At 52.5% G+C, this 18,380-nt stretch overlaps 2 protein-coding genes across 2 annotated transcripts; one reads left to right on the top strand and one right to left on the bottom strand.

Moving 5' to 3' along the window:
- The first annotated feature begins 8,148 nt into the window (after positions 1–8,148).
- LOC128501921 (CD151 antigen-like) lies at positions 8,149–10,928 on the top strand. Its single transcript, XM_053471569.1, has 7 exons — positions 8,149–8,485; positions 8,965–9,153; positions 9,236–9,310; positions 9,460–9,555; positions 9,943–10,092; positions 10,399–10,482; positions 10,710–10,928. Exons 1-7 carry the CDS (start codon positions 8,411–8,413, stop codon positions 10,773–10,775), a joined length of 735 nt encoding a protein of 244 aa, XP_053327544.1. The 5' UTR covers positions 8,149–8,410; the 3' UTR covers positions 10,776–10,928.
- A 994-nt stretch (positions 10,929–11,922) lies between these two features.
- Positions 11,923–18,117, bottom strand: CCDC14 (coiled-coil domain containing 14). Its single transcript, XM_053471068.1, has 13 exons — positions 18,078–18,117; positions 17,054–17,109; positions 16,747–16,822; positions 16,245–16,317; positions 16,031–16,159; positions 15,521–15,682; positions 15,359–15,441; positions 14,753–15,269; positions 14,295–14,436; positions 14,028–14,092; positions 13,706–13,924; positions 13,169–13,301; positions 11,923–12,913 (listed from the first exon to the last, which is right to left on the bottom strand). Exons 1-13 carry the CDS (start codon positions 18,105–18,107, stop codon positions 12,004–12,006), a joined length of 2,595 nt encoding a protein of 864 aa, XP_053327043.1. The 5' UTR covers positions 18,108–18,117; the 3' UTR covers positions 11,923–12,003.
- Between the last annotated feature and the right edge of the window lie 263 nt (positions 18,118–18,380).

Raw genomic sequence — 18,380 nt, 5'->3', positions numbered from 1 at the left:
AGCCCTTGAGAGAGAAACGGCAGGATTAGAGATAAGAGCATGGCGGGAATCCCCGGGTCAACTCGGTGACCCTCAGCAAATCCCCTCACAGCGCGGCCGCCGAGGTATTAGAGTGCAAGCTCCGGGGGGGGGGCAGTAAATAAACCTCTCCGGCACCCACGCGGTTAATGTTTCATTATCTGCCATTTCAAGGGGTTAATGGATCCAAAAAACCTGTTTATTTAAAGCTTTCCACGCATAATGGAAGCAGGAAGTTCCCGCCGATTATTACCTCATATTTATCATTTTACAGCATGCAGAATGAGCAGTCCTCGCGGAGCGGTCGCCATAGCAACCAATGAAATGCTCCGGCCTTTTGCCCCGATCCCCCAACATCTGCTGGGCAAGCGAAGGGTTAATGATGGATCCCCCTAAACGTCAGCCGTCTCTCAGGGGCTTCGGCTCGTGTGGACTTTTTTAATGAATAAATAGAATTTTCTCTCTTTTTATTATTAAAAACACCCTGAAATCAGTAAATCTGCTGAGATTTTCCCTTAAAGGAGACCGAAGAGGCTTCAGGCAACGAAACGACGCGGGGCATCTGGGAGCGAGACCCCGGGGGGGGGGGACAATCTCTTCAGCAGATGTGCAAAGTGGCAGAAAACGGGGCCATTAAACGGGAAAACGGGGCAGAATTCTGCCAAAAAATACTTTCCATCATCCGTGGCTTAAATAATGATTTTTAGGGGAAAAAATGCTAAACGGAGAGACGGCGGCTCAGAGCAAAATCCCAGAAACAGGAAAAAAAGGGGGAAACGGGGCAAATACCCCCAGCTGCCCCGGATTTCAAAACAGTCCCTTCGCTTTCCCAGGAGCCAAATTATAGGAAGAATTGGTAAAAATGGAGGAAATCGACATTTATTTCCCGGGAAACACCGACACGGAGCGTTTATTAAATCTGCCGGGTTTGGAGGATTCAGCAGCAAAAACGAAACTGTCAGAAAAATACAAGTTTCTGGGTGGGTAAATAGAGCAGCCTCCCAGCAGAGGAGGTATTTCTCTTTCTGTAGATGAAGCGGATTATCCGCCGTTATTTTCTTCCATTGTCCAAAATAATCAAATAATCCCCCGACTCCTCCGAAAACATCCCAGCGACTACCGAGCCGACCCCCCCGGAAACCCGACACGCAGAACACCCGGGGCAAGGAGGCAGCTAACACCGCCGATGGGGCAACAACACGCAGGAGCCAAACACACGAATCAAAGCCACAAACTGCCACAGAACAATAAACTCCGGCCTGCAGCCAGACCTCCGAGACCTCACCTCGCCGGCTGCCGTAGCAACAGGTGCCTGGATACAAACCGCCGCCCGCTTCACCTGAAACAAAGGAAACACGCGTTATAATACACGGAGGACACACGCACACGCGTTATAATACACGGAGGACACACGCCACAAGGCCCCCGTTTCTCCTGCGGCAACGACTCAAACCTTAATCAGTCGCTGGTCTCGTCTTAGATTCAGGAGCCGTATGCCTATCCCATGCATGTTTAATCCCCTCACTGTATTACCCTCTACCACTTCTGCTGGGAGGCTGCTCCACTCTGTTCAGTGTGTATAAAGATAAAGGGGCAGAGCTCGCGGGTCACGAGGAGGTTCCCGGAGCGAGCGGTCGCTGATGATGGACTCTGATGTAACAGGAGAGAAAGTAACCGAGAGGGAAACGCCAGCGGCCCCCGGGGCCCCTCAGATTGGTCCAGCCTCGGTATTAGGGTCCAAGATTCGGAGGAGCCGCACCACAAGAAACAGGACAGGGGAGATCAGTTTTTATTTTCATGGGGCACTCCTGTGGCAGCACCGAGCATCCCCGCGGCACGTGGGGCACTCCTGTGGCAGCACCGAGCATCCCCGCGGCACGTGGGGCACTATTGCAGCGGGATTCTTGCTGCCAGTCGGGAGGGAAGGGGCAGAACTTTGACAAAAAGGGTAATTTTACTGGAAGTGCCTGAGGGGTTAACAGCTCACTGCGCTCCACATTCCACCAGCACCCAAACAGTTAATTCCCAGCATCAAATACCCCCACGACACATTAACCCCGTTACCCCCACAGGGTTTCACAGAAACAGCAAAGGGTTAAATATTAAAAGCCCCGATCTGGAAATGTTTGCCTCAAAGCAGTTTATCCGCCGTTCCGGAATCTCATAAAACCGGAAAATCCCGTCCCCCGCAGACCCCCCCCCCGGGGCTTTGCTTCCGTTTCTTCAGATCTACCCTGAGGCAAATACGGGGGGGGGGCAGCCTGATGGAGGAGGGCAGCTACTGTGTATTCATCTGGAGAGAGGATGCTTACTCTAGATAAGTGGAATGGCCTCCCAGCAGAGGTGGTAGAGGGTAATACAGTGAGGGGATTAAACATGCATGGGATAGACATACGGCTCCTGAATCTAAGACGAGACCAACGACTGATTAAGGTTTGAGTCTTTACAGCAGGAGAAACGGGCGTCTAGCCGGGGGCCGCCGGGGGCCGATCTGCTGCCGGATTCCTAAGTTAGAATGTTAGCTCCTGGGCCAAGTTATACTAAGAGGCGCTTTAGTTGAAAGTTGGAAACACTTTATCTGCCCCTCTTCATTTCTGAATACTGATTATTAGTGGCAGGTTAATTGCCCCCTGCGGGGCGCCCAGCGCAGGTGGCATCAGCACCGAGCCGCCCCGAGGCACTCAGCGGACGTCCTGTTAGCGCCGGGACCCCTCAGGAGAGGCGCTGGGATTATTCATGATTTACCCTCAGGGGCTGACGGGGCAAACTGAGGGGTAGTTACCTGAGAGCGACGTTACTGGTCGGCCCTTCACGGACTCTGCGCGGGAAACGCCTGGAAAGACAAAAATACAGCGTGACTGCCCGGCGTCGCCACGGAAGATGCCCCCGCATACCCCCCTGCAACCCCCCCCCCCGCGTGTTACCCCCGTCCGGGAGATCACGCACATGACGTGTGACGGGACTTGGGGTCGGTGACCGGATCGTCACCTCTGGGCAAACACCGAAGGGGTCGTTCACCTGCGCGGGAGCCGGGCGGCGGATTTAACCCTGTGAGAGCCAGAATCAGGGGCAATCGGGGTAACACTCGGGTCTAGCAGGACTTACCCCCCAAACACCCCCCTCATTCCTTTCAGAGGGCGCAGAACCCACCCCGGAGGAGACCCTGCGCAGGAGCGGAGCTCGATGCCCTTAGTAGTGACTCTGCCAGGATCCGGGGCCCGGGGTAATTCCTCCCAGACGCGGGGGGGCATCTACGGCCTCTCAATGCGACAGCTGCAGCGTGGAGTGGGAGCTTCTCAGACCTCGTCTAAATCACCTGCCGCGGTCCCCAGCCAGACCTCATTACTACCCCCTCCGGACCCCCACCTATTCCACCCCAGCCTCTGGGGGCAGCTGGGGGTATTTCAGCCTCTCTAACCCCCCTTTGCCTCTATTCCCAAACCCACCCCACTCAGACACGGAGTCTGTATAAGGAGACCCCATAATGTGTAGAGAGGGTCCGGAGATTAACCCCCAGGCGGGGCAAGTAGGTGCAAAAACCCTTCTCGTCCTTATACCGAGCCATGGGAAAGCAGCGAGGGGCAGATGTGAGGGGCAAGTGAGCAACTACACACCGATCACCACACACGGGCCCAGGGGCAGAGGAAGACAGGTGGTAGGTGAGAGGGGCAGCAGAGGGCTGGGGCAGGTTAGAGGGGCAGGTACTGCCCGGGGCGCGCTCTCTGTTACCCTCGTGTCATTGGGTCTCATTTTTGCCCCATGGGATAATACTGGAACTTACCCCATCAGAAACCCCAGGGCCATTATATATAATTTAATATAAAGCCCCACAGCCACGTTTGCCCCTCAGTCTCCGGTAATGGGGGGTGTTTGGAGAGGGCGGATCAAACCCTCCATGAAACCCCCGGTACTGGATCCACTACATGCATTAAATCCACTAAGAGAAAGACAGATCCCGTCCTATACATTAAATCCACTCACCCCGCGGACAGATCACCTCCTCCTAGCGGCAGCTCCCAGGGGTCAGTCCAGATACATCTCCTGCACTCTCACCGGTCACTGACTGTCTCTCACTGGTCACTCTCTGTCTCTCTCACTTGTCACGGTCTGTCTCTCGCTGGTCACGGTCTGTCTCTCTTACTGGTCACTCTCTTCTCTTGCTGGTCACTGTCTGTCTCTCTTGCTGGTCACGGTCTGTCTCTTGCTGGTCACGGTCTGTCTCTCGCTGGTCACTGTCTGTCTCTTGCTGGTCACAGTCTGTCTCTTGCTGGTCACGGTCTGTCTCTCGCTGGTCACTGTCTGTCTCTTACTGGTCACGGTCTGTCTCTTGCTGGTCACGGTCTGTCTCTCGCTGGTCACGGTCTGTCTCTTACTGGTCACTCTCTTCTCTTGCTGGTCACTGTCTGTCTCTCTTGCTGGTCACGGTCTGTCTCTTGCTGGTCACGGTCTGTCTCTCGCTGGTCACGGTCTGTCTCTCGCTGGTCACTGTCTGTCTCTCGCTGGTCACTGTCTGTCTCTTACTGGTCACGGTCTGTCTCTTGCTGGTCACGGTCTGTCTCTCGCTGGTCACTGTCTGTCTCTCGCTGGTCACTGTCTGTCTCTTACTGGTCACTGTCTGTCTCTCGCTGGTCACTGTCTGTCTCTCGCTGGTCACTGTCTGTCTCTTGCTGGTCACGGTCTGTCTCTCGCTGGTCACTGTCTGTCTCTCGCTGGTCACTGTCTGTCTCTTGCTGGTCACGGTCTGTCTCTCGCTGGTCACGGTCTGTCTCTCGCTGGTCACTCTCTGTCTCTCTTGCTGGTCACGGTCTGTCTCTTGCTGGTCACGGTCTGTCTCTTGCTGGTCACGGTCTGTCTCTTGCTGGTCACGGTCTGTCTCTCGCTGGTCACTCTCTGTCTCTCTTGCTGGTCACTGTCTGTCTCTCGCTGGTCACGGTCTGTCTCTCACTGGTCACTGTCTGTCTCTCGCTGGTCACGGTCTGTCTCTTGCTGGTCACTGTCTGTCTCTCGCTGGTCACTCTCTGTCTCTCTTGCTGGTCACTGTCTGTCTCTCACTGGTCACTGTCTGTCTCTCGCTGGTCACGGTCTGTCTCTCGCTGGTCACTGTCTGTCTCTTGCTGGTCACGGTCTGTCTCTCGCTGGTCACTCTCTGTCTCTCTTGCTGGTCACGGTCTGTCTCTCACTGGTCACGGTCTGTCTCTTGCTGGTCACTGTCTGTCTCTCACTGGTCACGGTCTGTCTCTCGCTGGTCACGGTCTGTCTCTCGCTGGTCACTGTCTGTCTCTTGCTGGTCACGGTCTGTCTCTCGCTGGTCACTGTCTGTCTCTCACTGGTCACGGTCTGTCTCTCGCTGGTCACGGTCTGTCTCTTACTGGTCACTGTCTGTCTCTCACTGGTCACGGTCTGTCTCTCACTGGTCACGGTCTGTCTCTCGCTGGTCACTCTCTGTCTCTTACTGGTCACAGTCTGTCTCTTGCTGGTCACGGTCTGTCTCTTGCTGGTCACGGTCTGTCTCTCGCTGGTCACGGTCTGTCTCTTGCTGGTCACTCTCTTCTCTTGCTGGTCACTGTCTGTCTCTTGCTGGTCACTGTCTGTCTCTCACTGGTCACGGTCTGTCTCTTGCTGGTCACTGTCTGTCTCTTGCTGGTCACGGTCTGTCTCTCGCTGGTCACTGTCTGTCTCTCACTGGGCTCTTTTGGGAGAGGCTCAGCTTTAAAAACCCACCTCCCTCCCAGACACGTGCGGGGGGGGGGCCGGATCCGGAGCCTCTCCCACCCCGGGGACCCCTGCCAGGTCTGCGGGACCCGGATCCCTGGGGCAATGAGGGCATCTCAGGAGCCCAGCAGGTGGCCCCAGACCGGAATCCAGCACGGGGCAAAAACAGCCCAGGAGTCCAGCACAGGCTGCCCTGAGCCACAAACCCCCCGCTGGGGCAGATATCCCGGCCACCGGCGCTAGGACAACGGTCTTGTTCCAAGAGCTTGCAATCCACTGCAGCCCCAGCAGTACAAGAGCTTGAACTCCATCAGCGCCAGAATCTGCCCCCGAGAGACCCAGCCCGGGGTGAGTGCGAGCCCCGCGCCCCTCTGCAGATAACCCGCATGGATCGGTGCCGCGGAGCCGGTAAATCGCCGGTTAATTACCCGGGGAAGGTGCGCTGGGATCGCGCTGACCCCTGGCGGCCGGCCCGGGAGCTGCACCCTCCGCCTCCATTAACTCTCTCACTGCTGATGAGAAGTAGGAGGGGGTGAGCCCCGGGGCGGCATCTGTCAATCACTCAGCTGCTGCAGAACCTCGTGTGCCAAAGCTGTCAATCATTGATCCTAAAGCTGCTGCTCCACAGCCTCTACGGAATTTAACCCTTTTATAACTAAACAGCTTCAGAAGAATCATCCCGCCCGCCGCCGAATCCTCCACCAATCGGCATCAGTTATTTTTTCCGCCAATGCTTATTTATCACAGAAACTAAACTAGATTGTAAGCTCCTGTGTAATCAGCTTAATGCTGATAGGTTGTTGCCATAGAAGCTGAAAAAGCCTCTGGAATGCTTACCCCCCCCCCATGTTATATAGGTGAAGGGGGTGGAGTCGGGGACTATATATATATATAGATAGAATTCCCAACGCAACTAAAATATATTGAATTCTGGCAGATGGAAAATGAGCCAAAATCTATCATTTTTTTTAAATCCGGGGCTGGCTGATCCTTTCCTGTCCGCCTCACGTAGCGAGGGGTTAATTGTAGCAAGTAAAGCGATGCACCGTTGCGTCGGCCAATGCACACGCAGGGAGCGCAGCCCATATACGGGCACACGCGGGACGTGACATATTTCTGCGTGGAATGTGTTTTTTGGGGATTATTTATAAACGCAGAGGCGATTGCGCAATTTTCTTTCAAAGTCTGGAACCGGCGGCCAAAACAGAACCTGCGCCAAGAACGGTGCAACGCGGCGAGCGGGGGTGATGCACGTGGGTGATGCACGTGGGTGATGCACGATGTGTGGCCGGGACATCATGCAGCGGCCAGTAACATGTAATGCGCTAGTGATGCTGCAACTGCACCTGATGCGGCGGGACGTGCAGGGAGACATGCGGTGGCACACGCAGTGAGACATGATGCGGGATATGCAGGGAGACATGCGGCGGGACATGCAGGGAGACATGGGGTGGGACATGCAGGGAGACATGCGGTGGCACACGCAGTGAGACATGATGCGGGATATGCAGGGAGACACGCGGCGGGACATGATGCGGGATATACAGGGAGACATGCGGCGGGACATGCAGGGAGACAAGGGGGGGGACATGATGCGGGACATGCGGCAGAGCCAGCATTATCTGATCACTTCCTGTGCTGAAGTCCCCGCCCCCCTCCCTTACAAAGGCTGCCGGAACCAATCAGCAACAATCAGAAACTTAACAATAGGGGAGACTTACTGGGGAGGAATAATCCTGCAGATCCAGAGGACAAGAAGTTAAGGCAGCCGCCCTCACGAGATACACATAAAGGGGGGTTTCTAACACATATATGTTTTGTTAATGTGTAAGCGTGTTACACGGATGTAGAATTTGTTTATAAAGTTGATAAATCTCCTGTTTTTTATTGTTCGGAGGCTGGAGCCGGCAGATCCCCGCGGCGGCCAGGAGAGGGTTAATCGGTGAAGTGCTCTGGAATGGCCCGTTTGTTTCAGATACCTGCGTTTGACGTGTTGTTACCTGCGTGTGGTATGTAGCCGAACACGTATGTCACCGGCAGCCTTTATTATGTTTGGCTGGAAAGGTCAGGTATGATCCAAAATACATGCATTAACCCTCTGAGCGCCAGGAGGCATAAGACTCGAACTAAATACCCATTTCAAGGCTCCTGGACACACGTGGCTGTATAATGTGCAGCGCCGAGCACATCGACAGCGATTCCCTCTCACACGGAACAAAGAATCTGATAACGTCTTCCAAAAAACACGAAATTCCCGACGGAGCCAAAGTCTGCAGAGAAGCTTCTGCCCGCAAATTGCCCCCTTAACCCTTCAAAGCCTGAAGATAAATTACATTTCAGTCAATCGATCTTTTCGTTTTGCGACGGACGCCACCCGACGCGATTCTATCAAATTCCACCGCCAGAGATATCAAAAATTAAAGAATTGCTGCAAAGTGCCCCAAATAATAAGTGTGTGGGGTCATTATGCCCATAATACCTGCCCCCCCAGGGGGGTAATCGGCTCCCTCATCAATGTGAGGGCCAGACCGGATCAGTAAAATCAGGGAGCGCCTGGCAAGGGAAGGGTTAAAGGCAGGCCTCTAATTAATGAGGGCCTCGTTAATAAGAGATGTGTGCCCCGTGCTCTCCCAGGCTGGAGTGCTAGCTCTTGTGACGAGCAGTCTTTGGAGGTGGAAGCATGCAGAAGGTCGGCCCCCCGGACCGGCTGCTCTGCGTTAAGGCCGTTCTGTTCTGCGTTATTTTGATCTTTTGGGTAAGAGGCGATGCTTCCGCTCTTCTGTTTTATGTTCGTTTTGTGTGTTTAACTCTTTGGTGTCTCGTTAAACTCCCTGTCCGGCCGCTGGTTCTGGTTCTGGTTCGTGTTGGGTCGGGGGTCTTTTGGTCGGGGGGGGTTACTGAGGCTGGTCACAAGTGTTCCGGGTTAGCCCGTGGGATAGGAGCCTCGGGAAGCGGCCGCGCAGGCTGTCTGGTGGATTTAAGCTTCTGAGGGCAGGTTGCTGTTATGAACCCCATCTTTGCCCCCTCTGACAGCACCCTGGGGTTCATGGGGCTCCCGAATCGCACAGGGGCCCCAGCAGCTCTCTTGGTTCTGGGGTCTGCGGTGGGCTTTGCGGTGGTTTCCTTCAGTCTTGTTGGTGGGAATATAGGCGTCCGCGTGTGATCCGAGCACCTGTCTCCACTACCCCTGATAATATCCTACGAACCTGTTGTGTGCCGGTGGTTTGTCGGCAGGTGACCGGCGTGGTGCTGATCTCCGTGGGCGCGTATGTCCAGCTCAGGCTGTCCGATGTGTCTGTGATTTTGACCGAGACGTCGTCGGGGGCTCCCCTGGTCCTGACCATCGTGGGGATGGTCATCTTCTTCCTGTCCGGCTTCGGAGCCCTGGCTGCCCTGAGAGAGAGCAGCAGCCTCGTTAAAAGCGTACGTGCGCCATACTGTGCCGTGGCTGTCCTCCTCCGGCCCCCGCGCCGCGTGGAACCGCCTAACGTCTCTTTCCTTCCAGTTTTCGGTCGTCATGCTGGTGATCTTCGTGGTGGAGGTCATCGTAGGGATCTCGGCGTACTCCTACAGGGACCGGGTGAGCATCGCTTACTGCCCCACGTAGAGCCATGTACCGGTCTGTGGGGCATTACCCGGGGCAGATCGCTTTATTTATTGGTTGGGCCCCCGGCCATCGTGTCCTCCTTTTTTTGGCTGTTTTGTGACGGTTTCTCTCTCTCTCGGCAGCTTCAGAGTAACGTTTCTCAAAGATTTCTTAAGGTTCTTGGCAAATACAGACTGGATCCAGAAATAACCAACGCTGTGGATAACGTCCAGCAGGAGGTGAGCGGGGGGCCGGGGGCCGGCAGGGCCCTTATTCCCAACAAGGTGCAGTTGTGTAGAGCGCCCCCTATTGCTCACTGATTGCCTCTGGGAATTGATCCTGAGGGCCCCTCATTTGAAGCCCTTCACAGCCTTCCTTATTTTAGAAGAGAGAGGCTAATGGAAGAGCCTGATTACCCATTAGGGCCCGATAGGCGTGTGCCTAGGGGACCCAGATCTCCAATCCGGCTGCGGGGGGGGGCCGCTACAGGCAGATTAAGGTAGATGGACGCTGAATGGGGTCACCAAACGGACAAGCGTGGCGGCTTCCGTCAGGCATGTATGTATCGCACTTGCTTTATTTTATCCAATTGCTCTAATCGGCCCCTTTTACCCCCAAACACATAGTTCCTCTGCTGTGGTGCAAACAACTTTACGGACTGGCTTAACAGCACCAGCACCTTGTCTGCCACGTCGGTGCCACAAAGCTGCTGCAGGAGGGTCCAGCCGAGGTGTGGTGAGAACCCCCTGGAGAACACGGAGAAAATATACCAAGAGGTAAGAGCGGCCGATTACCAGCTCCGCTCGGCTTCAGATCATGGGATATTAAACACTTGATCCCGTGTTTGTATCGGTTGGAAGTGATCCGTACATCTGGTAACCGGCTTTTAAAGTAAATTTTGCACATTGTGTCTAACAAACTCCCTGGGGGGGTGATGGGGGGGGGGGGTGTGCTCGTTATTTTGTGCGCTGTGGCCCCCTCCTCGGATCCCCACTCGAGCTGCCTTCAGCGGAAATCACTGCGGTGCGAGGTGCGCAGCGGTGATCAGGAAACGTGCGCCGGTTGGCGACTTTGTCTTGCAGGGTTGCGTTGTGAAGATGAAGAGCTGGATATCTGAGCACATCGGTGTCATCGGAGCCGTGGCGCTGGGGCTCGGGATCTCCCAGGTAGAGACGTTAAAACTTTGAACCCCCCCCCCCGGCACGGATTCAGCGAGGATGCTGGGTATTTAGCTCTTTCGTGTGTCGCTCCGGGGTCTGCACGATTTAGTTGGACTAAAGTTTTACGCCTTGGCTTTACACCCCCCCCCCAAAAAAAAAAGACAGCAGCGTCCGCGTCGGTCACGGACGGCGGGGGCTCCGCTTATTACCGTACTTTGTTTTTCTCTCCCCAGATATTTGGAATTCTCCTTTCCTGGCTGTTTGTGAGGATCCTCCAAGAAAACTATGTTTCTATGTAAACCCCAGAAGGAGGGGAAATCGGCCCTTTATATCACTTCGTTTCCGTGTAAATATTTATTTCTGATGTAACGGCGGAGGTTTACTCGGTGCTGTGCTGGGCTGTTATTGGATGTAATGGTTTTGTTTGGAGAGTAAAAATAATAAACCGAAAATTACCTAATTTGTGTCTATTTACTAAACACCCAACATCTTGTGATCTCGAATGTCGGGCTTCGTGGCGGCTGCAACTTTCTGTGTGGGAGAGACCCCCGCTGCAAATAAATGCACGAACCCCAAAAGTGATGGTTAGATGCGGGGAGGACGCCAAACCACGCATCCACTACGGCTCTCAGGGGCCTGAGGCTCGATTTGTGGGGGGGGCTAGATTGGTTGTGATCCATAGATTGTTTTGTGGATGATCCCATTTCCTGTATTCTGGATCTAGCGCTCGGTTTAAAGACCGGGTCCTGATCCGTGACGCGTGAAGCAGTCTGGTTTTTAGAGACGGCTATTTTTATTCTATAGATTTTATAATCTCTCCAGACAAGCAGATTATTTACCGACCAATCGAACCCCGCGGCCGCCGGGATCCCTGGATTTGGTCCTGTGCGTTATGGTAGATATTTTATTCTATAAGTACCGGATCCTGCGGCCCGTTTCCTGGATCCATGTGACTTTGGTCCACGGTTTGGGGGTTAAATTGGGAATAAAGGAAAGACGAGGGTTTTGTTGGAATTTCTCGAATGCGCTCTTTGGTGAGGATTCCAGGCATTCCTGCTCCTTATCGCTCCGTAGCTTTCAGGATGATCGCGGTCCTCTCCTCTTCCTCTCAGGCGCGTGATATTTAAGCGCGATATCTGAGGATCTCCCTGACTTCCCGCCGGCGTAATAATCTGGATGTAACAGAAACACGATTGCCCTTATTTGTGAAAAACTTTTTCTTCGTAGATTAGAGAAACCGTAATATGTCTCCCCCATTGTGGAGCAGCCTGAGTCTGATGGGGGATCTGTTAAGCTGGAACACGTTTACTACATGTATGACTGGGGACCAAAATAAATCATGGAACATTGGCCACGTTTGCGTTTTCATAAGAAATAAACAATTCAAGTGTTAAAACTTGCATTCTGTTCAAGGCCGTGAATTAATTGGTATATAAAACGAGTTCATAGAAGCCACACAAAAATATTTATTATAAAAAAACACTTGGAAAAATCACAATAATTTAACTTTTAGGAAAGGTTCAGACGTCACTTTTTTGCTGCTCCAGCCTGCAACGTCCTCTGTAATTTTGCTATATTGGCATCCAGAGCCGCCAGGCCGGTCCTGAAATCCTGCTCGTCGTGGGAGGTGAACGTGGAGAACGTGGTCACGGTCCAGTCGGACTTCGCTGAGAGCAGCTCATACATGGAGTGGTCGGGATGCCGATCCTCAAGCCCCGTGCCGGGAGGATGCACCGCGGATGGTCGGCCGGCTACAGCCTTTTTCAGAGGCTCCGTCTTGGAATTGGCTTCGTCGGCCCTTACGCTCCGCTCTAAATTCTGTGAGAAATTCTGCAGGGACAGCTTAAAGTCTCGAGCTGTCTCTAAATCCCCCGCTACCTCAAACCCAAGGGGCTTTGTGTACGTACAGCTGGTCTCATAGTCTCTGGCCCCGGGGCCAGCTCTGGGTGGGGTGCACATGCGCATTTGGTCTTTGACCACTGTTGCTTTTTGGGGGGTGCTGGCCAGCGGTAGGTAAGAAGTCTCATCGGGTTTGTACTCATCATAAAGGGACATGCAGGAGCCGCTCCCCGCATCCGATCGGTGGGTTTCAGGACGCCGGGTGGAGGGCGGCCGGAAGCTGTTAGTGTTTTGGCGCGCATGGTCAGGAGCCTTACTGGCTGGAAGAGCCAGAGCCGCGCACCGCTTGGAGCTCTTTGCAGCGATGTCACAGGGACTAGGCTTCGCAGCAAAGATCGGCTCGGTGCTGGGGAGGACTTGGTCCGTCTCCAGTTGCTTCAGGTAACTGATTACAGACGTGCTCGCGGGACACGGATCCTCCTGCAGCTGCTTCTCATAACTGTCCAGAAGAGACTGCGTCAGAGTGTTCCCGGACTTTGTTTTACCGCTGTCCTTCCTGAGGTCGCATAGCAGTTTTGCCATACTACCCTGCAATGTCCTGTGGACAGAAACGCACAGCATTATACAACCTGCACGGGTCGAGGAGTACGTGTGGAGTATTTGTTTTATTTTGGGTTTATTACAGACATTTTTGGAGCATGCTATAATGTCTCAGAATGAGACAGGCATCCATTTTTATCTACAGGAATGTCCCTGTGCACATGCCACTGATGACATCATAAATGGCCAAAATTAGACTCATTAAAACAATCAGTGGGCGTCTACCTCGTTAGTAATAACCCCGGCCCATTACCTGGTCAGCTCCCTGAGCCGGCTCACTTCCGTGTCCCTCTGACGCAGGGTTATTTCTAAAATCTGATTTTCCTTTTCTGCGGATTCCAGTTTAAACTGAACGCCTTTCATTTTCCCCAAAGCCTCTTCAAGATCTGAAAGAGAACAAAAGTTGCTGAGCCAAACATCACAACCCAAAATGTACCACGTGGGCAGGGGGTCGTCTGTATGTTTAGCCTGTTCGGGACATGGAATAGTCTCCTGTCATAAACCTGTTACACACACACACACTATCCACAACACGCAACAACAAGGACCAGAATATCTGTTTATGGCCACCTTCTTTGGAACTAATAAACATTCAGTGTTTAGGAATTTGGCCGAACCGCTATCCCAAACAGGTCAAAAAACGGCCGGATGACTCAGAGTCACAAGCGATAACCAACATTTACACAAAAGCCCCTTTTGGACAATTAGGGGGGCAATGCCACAGAGCCCGATGTTGGTCCTTAGTCCCCGGGGCAGTGATTGGAGTCCCCACTTCCGTTGGCACACTTGCCTATCTTGGCTCGTGTAGCCGCTATCTCGTTTTGTTGATGTACTCCCAGCACCTCTCGCTCCTTCTCCTGAATAATCTGAGCAAACGTTTTATTTTCAGCCCTTTGGGTATCGATGATCTTCAGAAGCTCTTCATTTTTGCTCTGCAGAGATTCGAGGCTCTTCTGAGACTCAGCCAGCTGGTGCTGTAACGTCACATTCATGGACTGAAGAGAGGTCACTGGAACAGCATGAAGAGATCCGTTACACGGCGAAGCGCCTTAAAACAGATCCCCAGCTAAAGTGCACACGGCCGTACTGAAATGGTTAAATAACACACTCACCTTCAAAGTCGGATCTCGAGTGTTTTTCACAATCACGGAGCTGCTGATTGAGAATCCTCAAGCGTCTAAAATTGCATTGGAAGAAAAGAAAGGACATGAATGTGCCTCTGAGGACCCCAAGAAAATGTATCCAAGCCCCTCCAAGTGTACATAAAAAGAAATAAAGTCATAACTAAGAGACAGAAAACATTGCTTATTGTATTATTTTGTCCAAATCTTTTTGCTTGCTGCTTATAATAAAATGTTTTAAAAACTAAAATCCTCTACCTCCGGAGTTGAGCGTTCTCGCTTCTCAGCGGCTGGAGGGCCAGAGCGATTTCTGCATGAACATTCGTGCTTCCAACTACAGCGGGCAGCAAAGACAAACTGCGCTCCAGCTCTGCAATCAGCCGAAAGGCGTCTCCGTCATCTGCCAGGAAGGTAGAACCTGCGTTAGCGCTAGAATGAAACGCTTACTGCCGGGCAGAACAAAGCACTAGAAAAGCCATTCCCTGCAACGGATCAAACGCACAAAGAAACTTACAGCTAAGAGTAAAAGCGGCTGATTACTGGGACACCTAGAGGGCAGCAGCAGCCTCAAACGCGACACTTATTGGCGATTGTGACCAGAATAATATTTTAGGGAGTTTTGCCCTGATGGGGGGCATCTCTGGGCAGGAGGAGTTAGTAAAACACCCGGATGGAGGCAAATGTTTTAAAAGCATTGGACATAAAGGCCTCCCTACCTTGTTCTGCCACCAAAGACTTTATCTCTCCAAGGAGATATTTCACGGTTTTAATTTTTTTCTCTGGGCTGCTCTTTTTGGGCTTGAAGCTCTTGTCAAAGCTCGTCTGGCAGCTGATGTCTTGCCCAGGAGCCACATTTAAGGCGATGTGGTTGTCTTCTTCACTGGAGAGCTCATCTGTGTCCTTGGCGGGCTCGTCCCTTTCAGAAGTGGGGTCTGCTGCATACGCTGGTTTTTGAATATCGCGTCTGATGGTTGCCGAGTGCTGTAGCTGAGCCAAGTGGGCCGCCACACATTGAAGTAGGTCCGATTCTCTGATCTGTGTGTCGCTGAGGTTCGGCAATGTGTTGGCTTGGTAGGTTTGTGGGCAGCCAGCGGGGACGGGTGAACCGTGCTGTCCAGGTGCTGTCACATAACACACGGCAGGAGGAACAGGGCCAGTAGTGGCCAAGCTGGACGGAAAGACAGCTGCTCCCCCTTGTGGCAGGACTTGGTGGTAACCGTTATGGCCACAGCCCTACAAAAATAAAAGTAAACGTTTATCAGTAGAACGAAGACAGATTCCTACTCCTTTATTATATAAAATCCACACTTACTGCTACCCACCTGGGGATTGCTTGTGTGTTGAGGGGACAATGCTGGCGTGGAACAAGGCAAACGATAGTTATAGAGGGTAACGCTGTCAGGACCTACAGATCAGAATAACATGAGAATCACAGTGACTGCCCAAAAAACTTTTACCCCAAGAATGCATAAAGTCTATCATACCCTGATCCAGCTTCAGACGAGACATCCGCGTCTGGACGTGTTCACAGAGTGCTGGCTGAGCGACTGGGGAATGCGGAGAGGGCACACGAGGCGGGCCGCATGAACCGGTGGGCTTTACCTCAGAGTTATGCCTTGCAGGGGGCACACATTGCTTCACAGACACTAAAGGGGCAGAGAAGGCAGTGTTGACACCATGCAAACAAACTCAAACCGCACCCACGCTTGCTGAATTATCCCTCGGGACACCTCATCCTAATCAAGTCCTAAAAGCAGAACACCAAAGAGTTTCCTGGCATAACGGGTACCAACAGGCCCAAAATCCAATGTGGTGCCAATAATGGACAGGACAGTCTATGGATAATAGACAGGCTGCACTGTATAGTGATACCGGGTACTGCCATACAATGTGAAAATGACAGCAGCCATACATTTCAACCCGGTAGTTTATGTGGCAGCCATAAATAATGAAGTATCTGTACACATTGGTGGGCTGCCATAATGTGCACCCACCTATTTCCTTGTGAACGTGCGAAGCGGTGGTTGTTTTCTTTGTGAGGTTTTTTTTCACCTTTGCAGCAGGTGGCCTGGCACCGCCTCGTGGAAACGCTGTCCGGTGAGCCGGATTCTGCCGTGTGTTGTCTGCATTCAAAGGATGTGTTAATGGATGGATCTGGGCATCACCCCAATGCCCCCCCCAACCCCCGAGTTATAAATCAAACTGCACCTTTAACATCATTCTGGAGAATGTCCTGCAGCAAAGCAGCGCAGCGATCCAGTCCTTTGTTTATAACCTGAACCTGCAATATTAGCACAAAACGTACATACGGGGCCGACCATGGCGCTGGCGATAGATTTATTTCAATGTGGGAACATAATCTGACGCTCGGTAGATTCAGAATGATCATCTTGGACTAAAAACAACTTCAAATTCAAAATACTTTCTCTGTATCACCGAGGGGGCCGCTATGAGGAAAATGTATTTTAACAGGGCACGTGGATAATGATGATGATTATGTGAGATCTCGTTCTCTCCGCTCACATTATCGCATCAGACAGTGAAGCTTCCACGCCAACCACGCCACGGTGCTGAACACAGCCACAGATGAACGGGAACCTATTGGAGTCGGCGCTCTCACCTGAACGGCTTCATTCGCTGCATCGTCAGCCAGCAGCCACGAGGCACAGAGGTGAAAACACAGAACATACTTTCCATAACGTGACCTTACCTGGTCCTCGGAGTCCGTGGAGTACAACGAGTAGCCAGAATCCACAGACGCGGCGGACACTTTCCTTGTTGTGAGCCTGTAAAGTACAAACGCGAGTCTGAGGTTGTGCATGCGCATTACCGCCCCAGAAAAGGCACAACATCCGTTGCTAAAGATGTCATTTGCACTTTTTACAGGGATTTTTTTCCCCAAAATCTAGGAATTTAACAAATGTCTCTGCAGAGAGCTGTCTACGTAAAACGTCGCTCGTTACCATTATTTCTCACAGAAATGATATTTTAGTGCAAATAAACCAAACATTCCATACCGTTTTTTAGCGGTTGACAGTCGAGCCGGTCCCGCCAGCCGCGCGGAAGAAACCACCTGGAGCAGAGACTCAGAGGATTATACTTCACATAACACGGACCATAACACGGACCATAACACGGACCATAACACGGACCATAACACGGACCGGGCGACTGCGTCCATAGACTGAGTCACAGCTCACGTAAAATGAGGTAAAATGAGCTGAAATCCTCGGGTGTAAATCGGGTTCACACACAATTTTCTGAAAAGTAAAAACCGATAAACTGCCCGCAGGGCTTCCTCCGAGTCTATTTGCCCCCTGACTCTGTTTCAGTGACGTTGCCCCCCCATCCTCTCTGTGTCTGACCAGTTTTATCTATTTGCCCCCCATCCTCTCTGCGTCTGACCCGTTTTATCTATTTGCCCCCCATCCTCTCTGTGTCTGACCCGTTTTATCTATTTGCCCCCCATCCTCTCTGCGTCTGACCCGTTTTATCTATTTGCCCCCCCATCCCCTCTGTGTCTGACCCGTTTTATCTATTTGCCCCCCATCCTCTCTGCGTCTGACCCGTTTTATCTATTTGCCCCCCATCCCCTCTGTGTCTTACCCGTTTTATCTATTTGCCCCCCCCATCCTCTCTGTGTCTCACCCGTTTTATCTATTTGCCCCCCATCCTCTCTGTGTCTGACCCGTTTTATCCATTTGCCCCCATCCTCTCTGTGTCTCACCCGTTTTATCTATTTGCCCCCCATCCTCTCTGTGTCTGACCCGTTTTATCTATTTGCCCCCCCATCCTCTCTGTGTCTGACCCGTTTTATCTATTTGCCCCCCCCATCCTCTCTGTGTCTGACCCGTTTTATCTATTTGCCCCCCCCATCCTCTCTGTGTCTGACCCGTTTTATCTATTTGCCCCCCCATCCTCTCTGTGTCTGACCCGTTTTATCTATTTGCCCGCCCCGCTCACTTTCTTTCATTCTCAGTCTAATTCCTCCCCATCTCCCTCAGTGCCCTTAGCGTGTTATTTTGAGCCCGGGGCCCTTACCTTGCCGGCTCTGCCACCAGCTCTTGCCATCCTCAAGTCTCCTGTCAAGCACAAGCCGGAAGTGTTTCCTTAGAGACCAACGGCAGCCGGAAGTTCGCATATCGCGCGCATAAAAGCGGGAAGAAGAGCGTCGATCCCCATGGTAACAAGCATTTGCAGAGATCCGAGGGAGCCATTTATAGGTAGGGCGTTTTGCCCACACAAAGCATGGCTCCGGAGCATTCTATGTAAAGACTTAATTTATCCCTGGTAGGGGGTAAACATCTTATATTTGGAGTTACTCTCTAGCAGGGTCCCTGTTTT

This window comes from Spea bombifrons, chromosome 7 (genome assembly GCF_027358695.1).
Source record: "Spea bombifrons isolate aSpeBom1 chromosome 7, aSpeBom1.2.pri, whole genome shotgun sequence".
NCBI lineage: Eukaryota > Metazoa > Chordata > Amphibia > Anura > Pelobatidae > Spea > Spea bombifrons.
The sequence above is the reverse complement of the archived record's forward strand: the minus strand, read 5'-3'. Positions and strand labels throughout refer to the sequence as shown.